At 42.5% G+C, this 23,112-nt stretch overlaps 1 protein-coding gene across 4 annotated transcripts in view; it reads right to left on the bottom strand.

Annotated features, from left to right (window-relative positions):
* Positions 1-2,772: 2,772 nt before the first annotated feature.
* STAC (SH3 and cysteine rich domain) overlaps positions 2,773-23,112 on the bottom strand; it is a 113,198-nt gene continuing 92,858 nt past the window's right edge. For 3 of the 4 annotated variants that reach the window (XM_025272127.2, XM_025272126.2, XM_025272128.2), the window contains exons 9-11: positions 16,068-16,119; positions 15,837-15,974; positions 2,773-4,521 (exon numbers count right to left, since the gene is read on the bottom strand). In XM_025272127.2, coding sequence (XP_025127912.1) covers positions 4,423-4,521; positions 15,837-15,974; positions 16,068-16,119 — 289 coding nt within the window. In that variant the 3' untranslated portion in view covers positions 2,773-4,422. The other variant, XM_025272129.2, reaches the window with a different exon arrangement.

The raw sequence follows: 23,112 nt of genomic DNA, 5'->3' as shown, positions 1-23,112 counted from the left end.
ATACTAAAAATGATCAACCTGGTAATTATGAGACAAGGCTGGGTGCTTTATGAACTATGTCTATTATTTATGAACTATGTCTTTATGAACTATGTCTCACCCTTAGAGAGAGTGATTGGTATGGAACTCAGTGGATTTGTGGTACTAATTTATGGCCTTCACCTCTACAGGGATGGATATGAAGGTGTAGCCTGGGATTCTCATGGATTTAAGGTCATACATTTTAATAAATTAGAGGTAACCTCAACCAACCTACCATTGGTATGATCCCAGTGGGTCAAGGATCTGTATTCTACTGGTATGACCATTTAGCAGCTTTTGTGTGTGTGTGCCTTCAATGGGGTTAGAGGATGTAATCGGCCATACTGAAGCCTTAACAACTTTCATAAAGTTTAAATGATACTAACTGGGCTATCAGCTTATTGAATTCTGAGATCTCTATGATGAGAAAGGCAGTGCTACACAACTATAAGGCCCTTAACACCTTACAGCATCTCAGGGAGATAACTGTGCTACAATTCAAAGTTGATGCCATATTTTCATTCCTGGTAAAACCGAACCATATGAAAAATCAGATTTCTGCTTTAAATGACCCATTCCCTAGTCTTGACGACCTTTTAGGAAACTGGTTTGGTGTGGGAGGCTCATGGCTTAAATATTTACTTTTAATTCCACTAATGTTATTAACTATATTATTTGTATTTTGCCTCTTTCACAAGATTATTGTTTCTTGTATTACCAAGTGTATGACTGAGCCGCCAAGGAAAATAATGATGCCTACACTTGAAGCAGTTGATCAAATGTATAGCTCAATATTTGATCAATGACTGTAATAGTATAAGTCTAGATATGGGAAGATGTAACAAAAGGGAATACTTTTCTGGACCATAACTAGGAGACAGGTGTCCAGAGATTTTTGACTATTAAGACCTAGTCCAGTAATAGCACAGTGAGTGGCCTATCAACAAAAACCTTCTTCAGAACTGGGAATGAGCCTTCCCAGCTACACGGGACAAAATGGTCATGAAATGCCCCCCAAAGCATGGTCAGATTTATGACCACAAGGGGGCCATGTTAACTATAAATTGGCATTTACCAAGAGCACTGCCAACGACTGACAACAAAGCTGTTTGCCATCTGCTTCTACGGAGACTGAGCCCCACGCTGCTATAGCTGTTGACCTTCAGCGACCCCTGAGGGAGTTCAGGGTGGAAGGGAGGCACTCTGTGCTCCAGGGAATCTGGTGGGACAGCTCTTTAGATAGTTGGATGTTTTTAGGGACAGATTTTATGATCTCAATCCTGGCATCTCCTCATATTTAGAGAAGCACTAAATCCCTTCATGGTGACGTCAGACCCTCATGACTAACAAAAAACCTTTTGTAAAATGAGTGCTTCATGGTATTGAACTCCCCCTTCACCAAAACCTTATATATTGACTCTCCCCCACTGCTGCTTTGGAGCAGTCTCTCAGAGCTATCCGAGAGGCCGCCTCCCAGGCTGCAGTCCTCATTTTGTCCCAAATAAAACTTAACTCACAACTCTCAAGTTGTACATCTTTTTTTAGTTGACACTGCCAATACTTGATGTTTGCAAAAACTTATGGGCCACATTGTGCAGAAAGTTTTTTCCTCCTTTCTAATGCTGGCTTCAGTGACAAAGTCCCCGTTCCAGTTATCTATATGTGTATAACAAATCACTCCCAAGTCTAATGACTTAAAAACGTCTTTATCTTGTTCATAATCTTACATTTGGGCAGAGCTCAGCCTGATGACTGCCGCTCTGTGATGTCTGGGTTGTCTGCTGCTGCAGTAATGTGTGGTCTCACACTGGGTCTCTTCGGGATTGTGGCCTCAGAGTAGATCAACTTACACAGTGGCTCAGGGCTCCCAGGGGTAGAGATCCAAGAGATCAAGGCAGAAGCTTCAGGGACTTTTCTGACCTAGCCATGGTTGTCATGCAGGATCACTTCTGCTGCATTCTGTTGGTCACAGAAGACCAGCCCTGATTCAGTGTGGGAGGGGAACTACACAAAGGCAAGACTATCAGGAAGCAGACATCAACCATGAATATTTATTGGAAGAATAGATGCTGAAGCTGATGCTGTAATATTTTGGCCACCTGATACGAAGAACTGACTCATGAGAAAAGACCCTGGTGCTCCTTGGAAGAAAAGCTATGACCAACATAGACAGAATGTTAAAAAGCAGAGACATTACTTTGCCAACAAATGTCCATCTAGGCAAAGCTATGGTTTTTCCAGGAGTCATGTATCGATGTGAGAATTGGACTATAAAGAAAGCTGAGCACCAAAGAATTGATGCCTTTGAACTGTGGTGGTGGAGACTGAACACCACAGAGAGTGGTGAGTCTCTTGGACTGCAAGGAGATCCAACCAGTCCATCCTAAAGGAAATCAGTCCTGAATATTCATTGGAAGGACTGATGCTGAAGCTGAAAACTCCAATACTTTGGCCACCTGATACGAAGAACTCACTCACTGGAAAAGACCCTGATGCTGGGAAAGATTGAAGGTGGGAGGAGAAGGGGATGATAGAGGATGAGATGGTTGGCTGGTACCACCAATTTGATGGACATGAGTTTGAGTAAGCTCCAGGAGTTGGTGATGGACAGGGAAGCCTGGCGTGCTGCAGTCCATGGGGTCACAAAGAGTCAGACACGACTGAGTGACTGAACTGAACTGAGGATGTGACAAAACTGTACCCCAAAGCTTCAGCCGATGTTCCACTAGAAAGAAGAGATCATGACACATGTTTTCTGTGCTCCTTCCAGCCACTGTGTTGTCTTTATTAGATGGGATTAAGAGGCAGAGAGCATTTGTATTTATTCCCTTCAATGGACTGGCAGTCACGTTATCTGTCATGGCTCTTGAAGAATCCGTCTTGACTCTGCACACTCAGTTTTCACATTGTATCAGAGACGGAGGACATTCTGGATGCTGGCTTTAAAATGAGAGTAAGGCATCCAAACTACTGTGGAAGCAGCAGCCATCCTGTCTCAGCTCCTAACTTCACACTGAGCGGTAAAAAAAGAAATAAATGGAGACAAACGGTGCTTTGGTTTGGGAAATAACGTTTACGTGCACAGGATGCATCCACTTAAGTCTTTTAAAAACCAATTGTTCTAATGACTTTATTGCTCTGTAACAAAATAAACCAAACTGACATTGAGTCCAAGGTCGCTGAACTGAAGTTTAACTGTATTAATAAGATGCGAGTCTGAATGCTAGGAGGAGGCTGGAGGAGGAAGGCATCACAGTATATTGCGTTCTTGTAAACAGTAGTACATACAGAGTAAGAGGGACTCCTTTAGTGGATGCTAAATAGGACCAAGGGCCTCTGCTTGCAGAGGGATGAAGCATTATGGATTACATTCCATTTTACATCTGCTGGGGCAAAATATCCTGCCCTAAAGAAGAATGGATTCCAATCTGGCTACTTTTCTCCTAAGATGCTGTTTCTGTTTCTTCTCCATGATTCCGGTTCCCTGTAAGGTGGGCTCAGCCTCCAAAAGGGAGTCCTACGGGATGGCAGGAGGGGGAACGTCCCCCAGTACAGAAGATGTCAAATGAAGATGAAGCTCTCACAGAGACTTTCTGCACATTCACGTCCCCAGCTCCATCTCCTCGGGGAAAGGATTTCATCATTGAAAGGAAGGGGCTGTATAGTCATCAATAAATAAGAGCTCTCTGCCCTACCTTCCCCCACTTGACCCACCATCTCCATGCTTCATAGCCTGCATCTGGTAATGAGTGGCAGGAGGGACTGCCTGACGGCAGTTCCGGGGCAGATCCAGTCTTCAAGTTGCTGCCACATCAGCTTAGCCTGCATACCTTAACACACACCACCAGGATGTACTCTGAGGACAGAAATTTGTCTGGATTGTAAAGTGGCAGTGGGGGTCTGTGGGGAGCACTGGCATGTTAGGGGTTAGGGAGTAGGGCTTCCTGCTGCTCTGCAGAAAGACTGCAGGGCTCTCACATGTGATGATGCTGACTGGTGGGTACTGGGGACAAAGGTCTGGAACCAGAATCACACTTGGCTATGTGGATCCGAGCCTCACCCTGGGGCCACCCCACAGACTGGAGCGCCCTCCAGAGGGTTAACTTACACCACATGGATGGGGAGGGAGCCGAGTTCTGGGGATAACAATGGTTACCACCTGCTGGGTACTGCACTTGGCTCCACAGCCGAAGCTCTCAGCCTCACCCCACCTTGGGCAGCCTGGACATGCTGTGCCATGGGCTCCCTGCCTTGAGGCTGTTCCCCCACAGTCTCAGACCCTTGAGTCTCGTCTCACTGTTTCCTGGGTAGCTGGTCAGCGCGGCAGCTCCTCTGGGTTAACACGGTGTGAGATGAGGCATCACCCCAGGGCTTGCCGACTTCAAAAGGAGGGGCCAGCAATCAGATGTTTTCTAGAACATCAAGGGGAACCAGGCCTCTCTTCTTTCCGCTGAGTACTCTGATAAAGCCATCTTGTTCTTCTTCAGAAGCCACACAGATCTGAATAAAAGGAAGGAGAAGAAAAGACACGTGTGTAAAGGAAAGAAGCCAGAACCCGCAGCTTGTATCACTGCTGGCTGAGGTCAGCGGACACCAAATGGGAAAAGAGGGACTGGTTTAGGGAAATTGTGGCTTGGACAGAAAAATATTTGATAAGAAATTAGGTACCACCCTGGGTTTGGAACTAGATCCAGGCATGCAATGTTTTCTGAGATTTAGCTTTATGAGTGGGGATCAGTAAAGCAGGACTGGAGGTGATGATTCTGCGTTCCCTTCTCAAGTGTCCCTGTTGAGAGACCCCAGAAGGACAGAATACCGTTTAGCACAGAGCCTAGCACGTGCCACTCAGTGAGTCTTGATGCATTATTTTATAATCCAAAAGAACAGCCACCACTTAGAGGGCTCCTGTCATATGCCTGGAAGTTTATACGTAAAATATCAGGAAGTCAAAGGAAGTTATTTCATTCCTGGTCCCAAACAAACAGATGCCAATACCTTGCATACTTTGGGGCTTCCCAGGTGGCACAGTGGCAATGAATCTGCTTGCTAATGCATGAGACACAAAGACGTGGGTTTGATCCCTGGGTTGGGAAGATCCCCTGGAGAAGGAAATGGCAACCCACTCCAGTATTCTTGCCTGGAGAATCCCATGGACAGAGGAGCCTGGAAAGCTACACTCCATGGAGTTGCAAAGAGTTGGACGTGACTGAGCACACACACACTCATTTGTTGTATATTTCAGAGCAGGATTGCCTACACTAGACTTTAAAAGGAGGTGGTTAATATCTACTTGGGTACTTTGTCATTCACCCTTTACATGACATTGAAGGGCATGTAAGGGCTTCCCTTGTGGCTCAACTGGTAAAGAGTCTGCCTGCAATGCGGGAGACCTGGGTTCAATCCCTGGGTTGGGAAGATCCCCTGGAGAAGGGAACAGCTACCCACTCTAGTATTCTGGCCTGGAGAATTCCCTGGACTGTATAGTCCATGGGGTCACAGAGTTGGGCACAAGTGAGCGACTTTCAAATGGAATGGAAGGGTGGGTATGTTCCAGCTGTAAGGGAAAAGTGGTTTCAAAGGGCTATTACTGTGTTGTGAGTTTCTCCTGTTGAACTTACTCCCAAGGGTGGTGGGTTGTGTCTTAGGTTGAATTCCCTAGGAACAGAGCCTGAGATAAGAATCCTTGCACAAGTGAGCTGCTGTGGGAGTGCCCCGGGGAGGTGGGAAGTGAGGGAAACAGGATGGGGCAGGAGAAGGAGCTGGAAAGCTTATGGGCTCAGCTGGACGTGAACCTCAGCCTGATCCTACAGCAACCTCCAGAGTTTTAACTGTGTGATTGACTCCCTTAGAAGCAAGGGGTCTGGCAATTTGGACCACATGTTGATATAGATATCACTGTTAAGTGAGAAGCATAACCTCTCTGGGGGATTCGCTGGAGAAAGGGCAGCTATGAGTTGCTAGTCATTGACACAGCAACTAGAAGACGGTGTCCCCATCTAGTGAAGGAGATGCAGACAGGGCTCCAACAGAAACCAACAGAGTGGGCTCTTTGACACAGAATAAGGAGCTTTATAGTTACATATCAGGATACTTAGAGAGCTTGATGTGTGACTCCTGATGCTGGGGGCACACCATGGACTGGTGCCTGATTCATGTTTCAAAAATCTCCTACCTGTGGGTTAAGTGCCCCCCTTGGCTCCATCCCATGTTGGGCCTATCTGGCTAAAGTTGTACAGTCTAACTCACTTCTGAGAGCACATATGCTAATAAGGTTTCCCCTTGCATTGCCTTCAAGCTAGTGTGTGCGTACATGCTCAGTCACTTCAGTCCTGTGTTAGACTCTTTGCAACCCTATGGACCGTAGCCTGCCAGGCTCTTCTATCCATGGTATTTTCCTGGCAAGAATACTGGAGTGGGTTGCCCTGCCTTCCTCCAGGGGATGTTCCCAACCCAGGGATCGAACCCATGTCTCCTGCATCTTGGGCATTGCAGGTGGATTCTTTACCTCTGAGCCACTTGGGCAGTCCTGCCTCCACGCTCATTAACATTTAAATATGCTGCCACTTAGATCAGATGGACAGTCATTTTATTTCAAAAGATTTCTTGCCTAGAACTCTTGAGAATTCAGTCTTCCTCTCAAAATACCTGGGAAAAGATAGGGAATTGGAGTTGGAGAAGAAGTGTCGAAATACTGAACACTCAGACTGACAACCATTCCAGAAGCTGAAATTTCTCTAAGACCTTTGGAGGTGAGCTCAACTGATGACAGGAGCAAGTTGTGCTGCTGGACTAAGGATAAATCTACCGGACTAAAAGATGCCACAGACATGCTTGGTTGACATCAACAGTCATCACTGCCCTCTTCCCATGCAGCAGAGTGGGGACTTTTGTTCTGTTGTTCATCTGTAGCCTGCAGGACTCAGATAAATCCTAATTGGTCCAAATGTGTTTCTGTCCTCTGTGCCAGCGATTCGCCTCGTGGTTCCCATGGGACTCGTTCTAGCCAATGAAACAGGAAGGACTATCTGCTTGGAAACTTCTGGGAAGATTTGTTTTCTTCTTGTAAGAAATGCACTGGGAAGAAAAATCTCTTTCTTCTGCCAAGGATTCTTGGAGGGCCTGCAACCCTCTGTGACCACTAGGGGAGGTGGCTAGCATTTCAACGTTAGCATAACAGAGGGATGGAGGAATGCAGATCCTTGATTCTGGGATCAAACTGCTGAATTACAAATCCAAGAACTGCCCTGTATCCAGATCTCTTATTATCTTAGTAAAACATACCTTTGGAAGTCGCCTCAATTGGAGTTTTGCAACTTGAGATATGTATTGGTTTACTACTGCTGTCCTAACAAATTACCATGAACTCAGTGGCTTTCAACAACACAATCCAATATGTATACCTATAGTTGACTCACTTTGTGGTACAGTAGAAATTAAGACAACATTGTAAAGCAACTATACTCCAATAAAAATTAATTAAAAAAATAAAAAACATCAGGGCTACCAAAACAAAACAGAACACCCCAACAGTCTGGTGTCACAGCTTTCTAAGTCCTATATCTGGTGGGCTTGGCTAATTTTCTCTGCTCTGGGTTTCACAAGGCCAATGTCAAGGAGTCAGTAGGTCCTATTCCCTTTTCTTCCCTCCTGTTTCTCTACGAGAGAATCCTGTCCCAGGCTCATTTAGGTTGTTGCTGCATTTAGTTACTTGCAGTTGTGGGCCTGAGGTCCCGGTTTCCTTGCTGGCTGCCGGCCCCGGGTCACTCTCAGTTTCTAGAGGCCACTTGAACTCCCTGACTTGAGGCCCCTTCCCACATCTTCATCCAGCAAGGGCGGGCTGAGTCCTTCCCTTAAGTCCACACTTAATCTCTCTGTGACCTACCCTTCTGCCTCATCTCTCTTCTACCCTCTTTTGCTGCATCTCTCTGGCTCCCGGAAGCTATATTTCACTGCCTTCAAGGGCCCAGGTGATTAGATTTGGCCAATTTGGACAGTCCAGGCTACCCCCTGCCACAGGGTCCATAACCTGTGACATAATCACGTCTGCCAAGTTGCTTTTGCATATGAAACAAATGTAGATTGGTTTCCTGTGGTTGCTGTAACAAATTACAGTAAGTCCCCTAAATACAAACCAGTTCCATTCCAAAACATGTCTGTAAGTCCAAGTTGTTCATAAGCCCAACAAAGTTAGCCAAGTTACCCAACTAACACAGTCAGTTATATAGTACTATACTGTAAAAGGTTTATAATATTGGGTTAGATAAAATGTACTTTCAGTTTTTAAGTAAAAATAAAAGACAGTTTTCATTTTCACCAAGAACTTTATTGAACAACATATTCACCATTTTGTTCCACTACCTTCTGCCTCCATCTTCCCAGCTTTTTATCTTTTTGAGCAAAGAACTATTCCAGGTGCCTTTTACAGTCTTTCCATGAACTGAACTTTTTTTTCCATTAAGAGAATCTTATAAAGACTGAAATAAATAGACATCTGAAGGTGTGGTGTCTTGTGAACACAGCAGATGAATCATAACTTTCCAGCCAAGCTGCAACAGTTTTTACCTGGTTATCAAAGAAATATGCAGTCTTGCATTATCCTGTTGGGAGACTGAGTTTTCTGTTGACTAATTTCAGATGGTTTTCATCGAGTGCTGCTTTCATTTTGTCTAACTGGGAGCAGTACTTGGACTTAATTGTTTCTTTTTCTTGGAGGAGCTCATAGCAGAGGAGTCTCTTCCAACCCACCATATACAAAACATCACCTTCTTTGAATGAAGAGCCGCCTTAGGTGTGGTTGGTGGTGGTTTACTATCTCTTCCATTCTACATTATTGTACAGTATCCACTTCACTGCCCATCACAATTTGTTAATGGAACATTTTTGTTACGTTTAAGAAGAGAATTGTATGTGGAAATATGGTCAAGGAGGTTTCTTTCACTTAACTTATGTGGAACCCAAATATCAAAGTGATGAACATCACCAAGCTGGTGCAAATGATTTTCAATGCTCAATTTGGATATTTTGTGTAGGTTGGCTATCTCCCAAGTGGTATAACGTTGACTGTTCTCAATTAATGTCTTGATCTGATCACTATCAACTGCAACTGGTCTACCATTGTCTAGCGAGGTATCTCTAGGACAAAACTTTGCAAAGTACTTTTGGCACTTTTGATCAGTCACAGCATCTTCTCCATACAGTGCACAAATTTTTTTTGCATTTTAGTTGTGTTTTTATCTTTCTTGAAATAATAAAGCATAATATGCTGATAATGTTGCTTTTTACTTCTATCTTCAATATAAAAATGCTACACAAAAATTCACCAATTTTGATTTTTTTTTAAATGCATGCTGACATGACAGATGTCACACTATACAATCTAACAAAATTGTTTTGAATGAAGTTAAAGACAGCTAAGCACTACTAGAGCCAACTTATGAAAAAAACAAAAGGAACTTTTGGGCCAACCTAATACTTCCCATGCAAATAACACATAAAAAAGAAACAAAAAAAATAAAGAGGACATTTTTACAGGACAGCACCTTGAAAAGTACAGCAGTACAGTACAACAGCTGGCACTGAGTGAACAGGCAAGAGGAGTTATTGACTAGAGGAGGGAGAGAAGGTGGGAGATGGTAGAGCTGAAGGATCGTCAGCAATAGAGAACGGAGGGCAAGCTGTGATTTCACTCACACCTGACCTTGATGGCAAAGGTTCTGGTTCCTTGCTGGATTCAATTCTATCTACCCTCTTGAAAAAAATGATCCAGCGATGTCTGGGAAGTAGTTCTTTTTTCCTCATCATAGATGACACAGTAGCACTGGACTGCACTCTGCACAGCTGCTTCAACCTTCGTGGACCACTCTATGTTCGGGTCCTGCATGTCAAAAGCTAACAGTGCCTCCTCAGATAAAGAAAGCCCCCTTGTCACTTCCTGTGGTGTGAGTTCCTCCGGGTCCTCAGCAGTGTCAGCTACATCACCACTGCTTTTACACGTGTTTCTGGACATCCTGGGTTTGAAATAAAGATACTGTCTTACTGTACTCTATACAGTACTGCACGCAGTACACAAAAGCACAGCTGCTTGTCGAGGATGCACGCACAGACGATGCACACCAGATACGTGAACTAGTAACTACGTGACTGGACATGTGAACACACGTTCACATCTTTGAAAGTTTGCAACTTCAAGGTTCCTATGGAGGGGACTTACTGTGCCACGAATTTGGTAAACTAAAACAACACAAATTTATTATCTTGCAGTTCTGGAGAGCAGAGTCCCCAGATCAGGGTGCTGGCAGGGCTGTGGTCTCTCCAGAGGCTCTAAGTGAGAATCTATTTCCTTGCCTTCAGCTTCTTGAGACCACCTGCATTCCTTGGCTCATGGTCCCTTCCTTTATCTTTGAGGCCAGCAGCACAGCATCTTCAAATTTCTTCCTCTTTCTTCCTCTCTCTCTACTTCCATTGTCATCTCCTCTGACTCTGACCCTCCTGTCTCTTATAAGACCCCCTGTGATTACGTTAGGTTTACCTGGATAACCTACATCTCAAGATCCTTAACTTAAAGAAAACCTGCTGCAGAGGAAAGAGGGCTGATTGAGGAGAAAACACTATGGGGAAAAAACACTAAATTAAAATCAATGTCAGGAGTGATCAAAGTCTGAATAAAAACTTCCAAAAACTGAAATGAAGTGGGGGACTATCTTGAAACATTCTCCTAAGAAGAAGTGAAGTGATAAGTGGGAAGCAATAAAGAGATTAAAACCATAAGGACAAAACAGTAAAACAGATGATTCAACTGAAGAGTTATTAAGCTCCTGAAGGAAGAAGCATTACAATTAAAAGGCAAATGACAAACTGAGGGAAATGTTGGCCACGTATGGCAGATCAGGTGTCAATAGTTTTAAGGGAGAAAACTTTTTCAGTAGCATAAGAAAGTACATAAACAGATTATTCATAAAGAAATACAGGGGCTTCTCTGGTGGTCCAGTGGTTAGGAATCTGCCTGCAATGCAGGGGACATTGGTTGAATGTCTAGTCTGAGATGATTCCACATGCCGCTGGACAACTAAGCCTGTGTACCCCAACTACTGAATGCAGGCTCCAGAGCCTGCAGACCACAGCTACTGAGCCCATGTGCCACAGCTACTGAAGCCTGAGCGCCCCGGAACCTGTGCTCCACAACGAGAGGAGCAACTGCAATGAGAAGCCCAACTAGAAGCCTGCAACTAGACAGCAGCCACCACATAGCAACAAAGACCCATCACGGCCAAAAATAAAAATAAATACATTCTTTTTAAAAAAGAAATACAGATGCCCAATACATACATGATAAAATTTCAACTTCCCTAACCATCCAGGAATTAAGGATTAACATGAAATATTACTCACTTCTAAAAATGATAGATATCGTTTGTATGCTATACAAATATGTAATAAACAGTAATACTCAGTTCTGGCAAGGATGTGGTAACCTGAATGTTCTCGTAAATAGCTGATGTGGGTGTAAACTGGCATAAACTTTTGGGATGCAGTATGTATCAAGATCTGGAAAAATGGTTTACTGGTTTTCCTGTAAATTCTAAAGTATTTTCTAAAGAAGGAGTCAGAGTTATGGAAAAAAAAAACTTTTAGAGGTGTTCATTGCAGTTATCCATAATAGTTTTTTTAAAAATTCTGAATATCCAGCCACAGAGGAATACTAAATACTTTATGTACATCTTGTACAGCTGGCAAACTTTTTCTGTAAAGGACTAAATAGCAAATATTTGGAGGCCTTGTGGTCTCCACTGCAATGACTCAACTTAGCTGCTGCTGTATGAAAGCAGCCATAAGCAATATGTAATGAATGAGTGCAGCAATGTTCTCATAAACTTGTTTTAAAAACAGGGCCAGACTGATGCAACCTCCGATCTATATGATGATATGTTATATAATTGCTAAAACCTGTGTTTGATAAACATTTAATAACTAAGTTAATAAAAGTTGGGAAACTAAATAGAATATGATATCAAAGTAAGAAAAGTTTGGTGGGAAATAACACAAAGGTATTTATGTTGATCATTGCTTGATGGTTGAACTACCTTGATCTTGGTTTTCTTCTTTATAATTTTGGGGGGTATTTTCCAAATTTTCTCCACAATCAATGCATTTCAGTTTTATAATCTAAAAATGATTTATCCATTAAAATGATTTTATAGAACATAAGAATCAATTAAAATAGTTCTTCAGGGATGATGAAATCATGGATGAATTAAAAAATAGTTTTATGGTATTTAAGTTGATCTCATATAGTTTTTAAATTTCAAAAATGAGGAAAACATACTTTTGTGTCAGTGCAAACTCTAGATATGTTCTTGACAAAAAGATAACTTAATTCTATTTGTAGCAAAAGTTCTGTGGAAACAATAATGTAATAATTGTAAGACAAATGAACCCCAGAGGCAGAAATGTGATTTAATCATAGAGATGTGTTACATTTGTTTTCAGAATCAAATTTCTTCTATTTCCCTGCTAATGACCATTTGTCTCTTTATATTTTTAGACTTATAAATAGCATGCTATTTTCTGATGTTTGCTGCTGTTGTTTTAGTTGCTAAAGTTGCATCTGACTCTTTTGGGACCCCATAGCCTGTCAGACTCCTCTGTCCATGAAATTTCCTAGGCAAGAAGAATACTGGAGTGGGTTGCCATTTCCTCTTCCAAGGGATCTTCTTGATCCAGGGATTGAACCTGCGTCGCTTGCATTGCAGGCAGGTTCTTCACCCCGAGCAACCAGGGAAGCTTTCTGATGTTTATTAGGTAATTTCTCGGGAGGCCTTGGCCGCTGCAAATGGATGTCCCATTTAGGCAGCAAGGGTAATGACTGCTCAGCACTGCTCCGTGGTGGCCGGGCACTGTGCTGGCACTTTACACAGGTGATAGACGTGCCTCTCATCTCCATGCCAACAGGCAGACACTGCTGTGCCGATCTTACAGATGAGAACACTGACATTCAGAGGTGATTTTGCCAAAATCACACAGGGTATAGACCATTTCTGTATGACACTGGAATCTGTGCTTTTGCTACTACAGTGAACTCCCCTCAATCAATAAGCAAGTTTCAAACTTTTACACCTAAAATAGTTTAAGACACTAAAGTGGAGATAAATTAAAATTTTTTCTCAATAACTGATTTTTTGAAAATGTAATTTTCTTTCAGGGGGCTGATATTTCCAAAAATTGCTTGCCACATTGATGACAAAGACTGAAAACAGAGAGTCTGTGTAGAAGCAAAGAGACCTCAGTGCATTTTGCTGATGCAAAATGCTGGAAATAAAAATGCCATCAGTTGTCACAGAACTACTAGAGGACACAAAAGTGAGAAATGGAAATGAAGGTCATTCTTAATTTTAGCTTTGATAGAACACTCAGGAAGTCTGTAAAAAGACTAATTCCCTGCCTTTGCCCTGAAGGTTTCTGCTTCGGCAGATCTGGGGTGGAGTCAGAAATCAGCCTTTTCAACAAGCTCCCAGGTTATTCTGATTCAGATGGTGCAAAGGCCACCCCTTAGAAATATCAGGCTAGACAACTATCAGAGGTTATAGAACTTTCCTACAATTATGGGCAGATCCATGTGGTTTCAGATTCAAGCTGAAATGCTGTGCTGGGTCTTGAAGATATATCATTAAAGATACTAAGTGGTTTGTCTCTCCCCTGCCCCAGCAGGTTGTCAGCTCAACCATGAGAGTGGAAGACACATATATGAGCTCATTTCCGGAAAAAAATTGGGGGTTGGGGGGATATGGTCCAGAGATTGGCAGAAGTCATTGATTGAGCAGCTGTTCCACTTCTGGAAATTGATCAACTTAAGCACATTGTAACTTGCCTTCTGGTTGTTTTCTTGCCATTCCCTTCTCCAGGGGATTTTCCCAACCCGGGTCTCCTGCATTTCAGGCAGATTCTTTACCCTCTGAGCCACCAGGGAAGCTCTATTTGTATTTTAGTAACATAAAATAATGTTTAGTCTCAAATGGGGAAGCACAAGATTATTCTGAGAAGAAAAATCAAACAAGCTAGCAAAATTACATAATAATGCTTTGCCAATAAAGACGAACATCCTTCCTGGATGTATTTCATTCAGAAGACTTTCCAGATTTTGTAACAGGAAGGATACAGTTGAGTAATCTTGGAGAAGTTTGAGACATTGACATGGAATCCAGACAGGAAATGTGACCATTTGCTTTGTGGGGTGTGTATGGCGTTAGAGATGGGGTCTCAGTCTGATGTGGGTGATTCCATTGCCTGGAATCAGGAATGACTCACTAAGGCTTCTGTGGCTTCTGTATGAGCAAGAATTTGTTCTCAAGGGTACTTCTGGTCCTAGGATGCTTGTCTTCCCTGGGAATTGACTATGCAAAAGGCACTTTGCATTCTGAGTTTGTTGCACATCATCCAGGGCACATGGCTCAGTGGAAGGCATTGACTTGAAGCTTGCAGGTCTATCTTTAAGTTCCAGCCTGGCCACATGCCAGGTTTTTGCCCCTGAGCAAGGCACATCACCTCTATGAGCCATTGTTTCCTCATTTATAGGGCATGTGTAAAACTTCAACAAATAAAATATATTGGGTTGGCCAAAAGGTTTGTTGGATTTTTTTCTATAAGATGGCTCTAGTAGCATTTAGTTGTCTTTAACTTCATTTGAAACAATTTTGTTAGATTGTATTGTGACATCTATCATATCAGCATGCATTTAAAAAAACTTATCAAAATTAGTGAGTTTTTGTGTAGTTATTTTAATATTGAAGACAGAAGGAAGAAGCGACATTTTTATTAAGCTTTATTATTTCAAGAAAGGTAAAAATGCAACTGAAGCAAAAAAAGATTTGTGCAGTGTATGTAGAAGGTGTTGTGACTGGTCGAATGTGTCAAAAGTGATTTGAGAAGTTTCATGCGAGAGATTTCACGCTGGAGGATGCTCCGCAGTTAAGGTAGTGGAACAAAATGGTGAATACATTGTTCAATAAAGTTTTTGGGGAAAATGAAAAAATATGTCTTTTATTTTTACTTAAAAACCAAAGGAAATCTGTAGCCAACCCAACAGGTATATAAGATTTGTAAGTATTATATAAGCTATATGTTTGGTTTGGAGAAGGCAATGGCACCCCACTCCAGTACTCTTGCCTGGAAAATCCCATGGATGGAGGAGCCTGGTAGGCTGCAGTCCATGGGGTCGCTAGGAGTGGAACACGACTGAGCGACTTCACTTTCACTTTTCACTTTCATGCATTGGAGAAGGAAATGGCAACCCACTCCAGTGTTCTTGCCTGGAGAATCCCGGGGACGGGGGAGCCTGGTGGGCTGCTATCTCTAGGGTTGCACAGAGTTGGACACGACTGAAGTGACTTAGCATAGCATAGCATATGTTTGGTTCCCAGGGAAGGCAACTGAGCTTCCTAACATTTTGGTTTTGCGTGTTTAGATCCTGCTACACTAATATCAGGCTTCCCAGGTGGCTCAGATGGTAAAGAATCCGCCTACAATGTGGGAGACCTGGGTTCTATCCCTGGGTTGGGACGATCCCCTGGAGAAGGGAAAGGCAACCCACTCCAGTATTCTTGCCTGCAGAAGTCCATGAGGTCGCAAAGAGTCAGGCATGATTGAGTGATTAAAACACACACACACACACACACACACACACAATATCACTGGACTAAGAATATGTTTTCTCAAAGTGAATACACTCACATGACTCTACTCATTCAGATTTATTGCTATTTGTCAAATGACTATTACTCTATTTTGGTCACACTTGGTGTGCGCTGGTGGGCTTTACTCACCTGATTCTCTTTCAGTGTTATCTGCCCCTGTTCCTTACACCCACTGAAGGTTCTAACACATCTAAAAATCTTCTCATTTTGGTGTACTCTCTGAACAAAGTTGGCTGGGAAGAAGCCAATTCTGTCTTGAATTTTCCCCTGAAAGGAAAAAGAGGCATGCAGCCATAATTGTAGCATTCATGGTAATTATAGTTACCAAGCGATTTTTCTTAAAGAAAAAGAAATACTTACTTTCCACCAGTCTTCATTAGAGTCCTCTAGGAGAGTAATCATGTCTCCTGGCCTAAAATGAAGAATGAATGAGTTGGGTGGGGGGTAGAGGGGGTGAAAAAGAAAAAGATGGTATTTTAAAGTCAGAAGTGGTAGCTTTTCACTCACCCAAATAATACTATAATAAAAATGATTTTTTATCTGCTCTTCCCACCCATGAAAGTAGCTTTGTTAGAGGCTGAATGCAAGTCTAATTTCTGTGCTGTATTAAAAAATTTTTTTAACTTTATTTTTATACACAGATGATCATCTCTGCATTGTAAAAAAAACTCTAAAATGTGGAAGTCTAAAATATGAAAACTGGAGTTTTTTCATATTCTGCCCCGCAATCCTCCTCCCACTGTCCAGAGGTGACACTCTTAGTACTCCCCTGTGTCTCCTTCTGGACTCCTTTTCACGCACTGACATTTATGAGAGATGTGTAGGTGTATTTGCTCTTTCTTTTGTCTCCTATCGACATCTAGCATGAGGCATTGTCTTTATTATTAGCTGCATCTTCTCAGTACCTTCTTGAAACCACTTTTACTTAATTTCCATTGCCCTTGTCTGCCACTTTTTATGTTGGTATAATCAGGAAGTTTGTTTCAGACTTGTGTGTGTGTGCATGTTATATCCTTCATTAGGAATTACTTGGGTTTAACTGAAGACTTATATGATGTTTTTGCTATGGGTATTGTGGATATGGTGATTATTTGCCACCTCTAATTTGATTTTCACATCAACCTCTGCGTGTGTGTGTGTGTGTGTGTGTGTGTGTGTGTGTGTCTTTTATTCCTTCTACTCAGCACTTAATGGCACTTTTACTATCTGAAGACTCATGTTATTTTTCAACTTGGGAAAATCTTGTCCACTATTTTTTCACTGTTTTCTCCCAGTCATTTTCTCTCTTCTTTTTCCCTGGAATTTCTAGTCAACATGTGTTGGGCTTTCTAGATCAATCATCTATATCTTTTGTCTTTCTTACACATTTTCTGTCTTTAACAAGGAATCTAGACTAAAATTTTTCTCAATTTAATCTTCCTAATTGCTTAGTTTGTGTATGGGCTTATCTCTTGTAATATTTATTACAGTACTGAGGGTTTTAGGGAAAATTTAATTTCCAAGAGTTCTTTATCATTTTCTGAATGTCTCCTTTTCACATTTGTCTACTTTATCTTATGGACAGAAAAACATGATGGATGTTGCTGAGGATATTATTAGATATTAAAAACAATATTTCTTCCCTTTATTGAATTTGTTTCCATTAGGATTGGTTATATGGTTCTTTGTCTTATTGCTTCTTTTTTTGGTTGTGCTGAGCAGCATTTGGGATCTTAGTTCCCTGAGCAGGGATTGAATCCATGACCCCTGCAATGGAAGCACAGTTTATCTTCATACTTTACTTTTCCTTCATGTCAAGGGATTGTGTCCTGCACCTGTGTTTCTTGGTTATTTCTTTATATTCATAACTGAAAACACAGGGTATGAATCTCTGGGTGATTCTCCACTATCAAATACATCCGTGTCTGCAACAGGTGAGGACTAATTTCAAGCTCTGCTTAAGACGGCAGGGTGTGTCAGCTGATGCATCTCATCTTTGGATGCTTGAGAGTATAGCAGACAAGCAGTTTGGGGCCTCCTACCACCACCCCAATGGCAAAAACAAGGGTGGCTTTCTTAACCCTGGGAAGGAGAAGGTTCATTTATTTTCCTCCAAGTAAAGCTACCTTTTCCTTCCCTACCACTCTCTACAAGCTCTGGAGGTCCAGAACTACCTCCAATTCTTTTTCTTTCTCAGTCTTTTGGGCCACACAGGGGCACAGTTTCCTGGGCACGGGTTCCCTTTCTTAGAGCACAGGTGATGGTTTAATTCTAGAGTCAAATACCACTGCTGCCTATTGTTCATTCTAAGTAGTAATAATGGGTTATGAATGAACACTGCTGGGACTCTGTATCAGTTATATATTGCTGTGATAATGCTGTGTAACAAACAATCCCCAAATCTCAAAGGTTCACTGACATTCTTGGGTGCTGGCTGGGATGACTGGGGTGATTTTGCCTTATTCCATGTTTCTTATACCCAAGAAGGCCAGTTTGGACATTCATGGCATTTCCAGGGCAGCAAATGGAGATATGAAAAACACATAAGGCTTCTAATGCATAGGCTCAGAACTGACACATTGTCATTCTGCCTCAAAGCAACTCTGGTGAAAGGAATTGTAAAGTCTCATGGCAAAGAGCATGGATACAGGGACAGTGAAGAATTGGGGCCATTAATGCAATTCAGCCACTGGGACACCCGCATGCTCCTTTGTGAGATCAGTGTCTGTTTGAATATGCTCTTACATAGATGTTTCTCTCTGAGCATTCTTTGGACTCTGGTCATCTTCCCTGTTCTCTATTTGCTGTAGTCTCCCAAGAAATTCCCAATATTTGGGGGTTTCTGATAGTGTTTTTCTTATTTTCTAGTACTATTACGGAGATATTCTTAGAAAAATATATTTCTCGCACTTTAAGGGATTGGCGCAAGAAGGGAAGCAGATTTGTGTGCTCCCTTTGCTATTCTGGTTCAATCTTCTCTGCTGTCATTTTCAATTATCAGTAAATATCTATCTTGGTAGGGGATTCCAAATATAACAGGCTTGTTACACCTGAAGCATTAAACACAACTGGCATTTTGGTATTTCAACAGTCACAGTTTCATGCTGATGCCACAGAAAGTGAGGAGGATGAAAATCACTCTTTTCCCAGGTGAGGGATTTAATTAAGCAGCAAGGATGAAAGTCAATGTAGAAAAATCCTTCTAGCTCCAGCAGATTTTATTTAACCTAGTAACCTAAGAAACTGTGTGTTAGCATCAACCAGAGTGACTTTGCTGATGGTTTGGCAGAAATTGTAAGAAAGGAATCAAGATTGGAAGAGGCATCTTTCCCTGGGTGTAAAACAGGGCTGCCTGAATCCAACCTCTATTTTTAAAAAAAATATGTACTTATTTATTTGACTGTATCAGGTCTTAGTTGCAGCATGAAAACTCTTAGCTGAAGCACATGGGGTCTAGTTCTCTGACAGGGATTGAACTTGGGTCCTCCTGCATTGCAGAACGTGGAGTCAGCCACTGCATCACCAGGGAAGTCCCTCCAACATCTATTTTTATGGTCTGGATGGTCAATCTTGACCATGCCCAGAGGTGGAAAGTCCCTGAGCCCATGACCCATGTGAAATAAACCACACATTAGAATAAAGCACTCACTGGAATACAAGCTATAATTTTATGAGAAAGATCAGCTATCCCAACAGCGTGATGGGGATTCTGTCTTAGGAAAAAATGCTGCCAGCATCTGAAAATTGCTTGGTGGGTGAGGAGAATTACATTCAACCCTTTATCCTTTGCTGTTCTGTTTACCTGCTCATTCCACAAATATTCTAGACCACTGACTCTGAAAGGATGATTTTACTAGGCATTGGGTACACTTTGGTGAGTAAAGGCCTCACGGGAGCTAATATTCTTGTGAGAAAGATGGATAATAAATAAGCAAATGCATAATTAAACATTTCATAAATAATAAATATAGAATGTGTATGCATAACTAATAAATATATAATTGCAAATTGTCTTCAGGGCTATCAGGGAAATAAACAGGATGCATAAAGAATGAGTGATTCCTACTGAAACGACTTAAATACTCTAATCATGAGGCAGAGACAGCTAATGTGTTTTTCATTTTGGAAAAGATCTTGCTTTAGGGCAGGACTTGAACCCAAAACAACAACTCTTTAATATCTGGTTCGGTACATGTGTGGCTTGTGGGGCTTCTGCTGCCCTCTTGACTCTGCCTGGCACCCCCCAGCAATCTCAGCATTCTTTCCCACTGAGCCCTGCTTAGATCCTTTCCCACTCTGGGCTCTGGGCAGTTGATCTGAGCAGGCATGTAAGGTAAAATCATTCAGTGTAATGTAATATTTTTAATTTATTAAAAAAAATGCCTTGACCCACTTTGAAACTCTGTCTAGGGACTGATCAGTTCCTCTTAGACAGCTGATTAAATTAACAACCCACACTATCTCCCTTTTGGGGCTTGAATGCTCTGGGGCACTATGAACCAGCCTCATCCTTAACTGCCCTGGCGTGGGTTCTGGACAGCTCAGGACAGCCTCTGTGACTGGAGCCTGGGACATTATTCAAGTTAGCTAACCCGTGGGGAGCCTGGGAAACCTCACTAACCCAGCTGCTGACCACATGTAAGCTGCCCCTACAGCTCCAGCTGCTGTTACCCCGACTCCCCAGTCGCTGGTGTGGTCCTGTGTGGCTGCACCGAACACTTCACTCTCAACTGTGGGTTCTCTTCTAACCTGTTCTCAACTTAGTCCTCTTCCCCTTCCTGTGGTGTCAGAGTGCTAGGTGCTACCATCAAAGAGCTAGGTCAACGTTCTGCCCACCTGCTCTCCTGAGGCAGAGCCTTGCCATGGGTCTTGGTAGCATGGAGGCCTAAGGCTTAAAATTCTCCCTCCTTGGGTTGTTCCTAGGATGGACACTGCCAGGGTGTGACTCTCTGCCTCCAGCTGTTTTATGCCTCTGTGTTGACTGGAGCCCTTTTTATAAAATATTTCTTTCTTATTTTGTGTTATCATACTCTGTTAGTAGAAAGTCCTGCTGTGGTCTATCAGTTATTTTCTTTCTTTTAGGTGACTTTATATTCTGATCCATTATATATAGATTTTACAATTTAACTCTATATTTCCAAATCTTGGAGATGAACTCAAAAGAAAGTGAAAGTAAGAAAGTGAAAGTTGCTTAGTTGTCTTGGACTCTTTGTGACCCCATGGTCTGTACAGTCCATGGAAGATGAACTCATCTGGCTCCCAAATACTTAAAAAAGTTTGTGCATGCTAAGTCACTCAGTCGTGTCCGACTCTTTGTGACCTATGGACCAGGGATCGAACCCACGTCTCCTGCGCTGCAGGTGATTTCACCACCATCTGAGCCCCCAGAGAAGCCTCAAGGGGAACAGAAAAGGAGCCAGCCAAACTGCTCCATTAGCTTCAGATCTATTGCTGAATTTTCCCTTAGACCTTTTCCTTGATTTCCATTATCCTGGTCCGGAGCCTTTAAAATCTTAGCCTATGGTTAGGGAACAAGGAACTCCTGAACTCTGCAGTGTGATTTTGTCTTAAGCTTGGTGTCCAGAAGACTTGCCTGTGCCTTCTCAAGTCCAGAGACCAGCTCAGAGAGAAAACATTCAGCTAAAGGGCCATTTGGATGAGATTTGGTAAATGTTCCCGAACTGTCACAGATCATGCTCTCCAGAACCTAATTGAAAAAGGCATTTGAGTGAGAGAGAGGCTGCTAAACACATTAGCGATATTCGGGAAGATCTGGGTTTCTTGACATAGCACAGTGTCAGAGCATAATATGCATCAGAGACTTTCCTCAAATAGCCCTTAATTGCATTTGGATGTCCTGGTGACTGTGAAGATTATTTTTAAATCAAATTGGTGCATTAGAATTACATTTAGTTTTAATTAAGTTGATGCATTTGCCAAGCAGTAATGTACTTAAGAGAATGGAAACGAGACACCAAGTCTTATTTTGTCTAAGACTGTCTCGAGGGCTCTCCTTTTCTTATTTTATGGAGGATTTATAAAACCTTACCGAGTGAAGGACGTTACCAAATAAACCACAGGCCAAAGCCCCAGTGCTGACCAGTGTATTGAGCACAGGCTGAGGATCAGAAACCTGCATCCCATTTGGGTCGGCTGCTGGCCCACTGTTCATCTCGGGAGAAATTAGTTAAGTCACAGTTGTTCTCAAACCTGGCAGATTACCAGAGTCTAAGGGAATATTTAACCATACAGATTTCCAAGTGGGAATTGAGTCTCCAGTGTGGGTGTAACCCAGGAGTCTCTATTTTAATAATGTTCTCCTGGAGATTCATACGGATTGTAACATGTGGTTTAACCATCCTAACCATTGTTCTCTCCTTTGCAAAATACTGCTTGCTTGACCCACCTCATAGATCAGTTGAAAGAATGCAAGGGGCTGCCAGGGACAATTTGGAAGACTTTGAAATGGGCAAAACTGATGATTGATCTGGGTGCTGTCTGGTGCCCCCTTCTGGGTCACCTCCCCCTTTCAGTGTCTTTGAGCCACTGCACCTCTCTGCAATAATGCAAATGAGCCTTACCCCGAGAAACGTTAGTGAACTGTGTCTGGCAGAAAGTAGTCAATTACTGCTGCTGCTGCTGCTGCTGCCAAGTCGCTTCAGTCGTGTCCGACTCTGTTGACCCCATAGACGCCAGCCCACCAGGCTCCCCCGTCCCTGGGATTCTCCAGGCAAGAACACTGGGGTGGGTTGCCATGTCCTTCTCCAATGCGTGAAAGTGAAAAGTGAAAGTGAAGTCGCTCAGTCGTGTCCGACCCTTCGCGATCCCATGGACTGCAGCCTACCAGGCTTCTCCGTCCACGGGATTTTCCAGGCAAGAGTACTGGAGTGGGGTGTCATCGCCTTCTCCAAGTCAATGACTACCCTGTGAGTATTATCTACTTTTGCACCCATTTGTAAGTTCACATCAGCACTCCTAATTGCCTACCTATGGGTGCTGCGTGAATTTTCCTTTAGTCAGATGTGAAAGTGTACTGGTTCTCTAATTCATTAGTGATTCAAATTAAAATTCTGACATGTACTCATTTGATATTTGTGTAACAGTAATCATTTTAATTTTAAAAAATTATCCTTGACCAGGAGTGACTTTTCATGAATGTCACTCTATAATCACACACTTCCTGTTCTTTTGAACCAACTGAACAATCTAAATAGGTTTATAAGGAGTAATGTGAGTGGCCAAAAAGGGCAAAATTAAAGCATTATCTGAACTTGCTAATATAAATTGTCTTCCTTATCAGAGAGGAAACCTACCACGTCAGTGTAGGATGGAAAGCCTGGGGTAGAAGAAAGATGAGTGGATGAAGAGTCTGCCTCCCCAGGTAACAGCTCCAAGCCTCCCCTTCCACCTGTGGGTTCCTGGACTT

The sequence above is a fragment of the Bubalus bubalis genome, chromosome 21 (genome assembly GCF_019923935.1).
Source record: "Bubalus bubalis isolate 160015118507 breed Murrah chromosome 21, NDDB_SH_1, whole genome shotgun sequence".
Lineage (NCBI taxonomy): Eukaryota > Metazoa > Chordata > Mammalia > Artiodactyla > Bovidae > Bubalus > Bubalus bubalis.
This window is presented reverse-complemented; position numbering and strand designations above follow the sequence as displayed.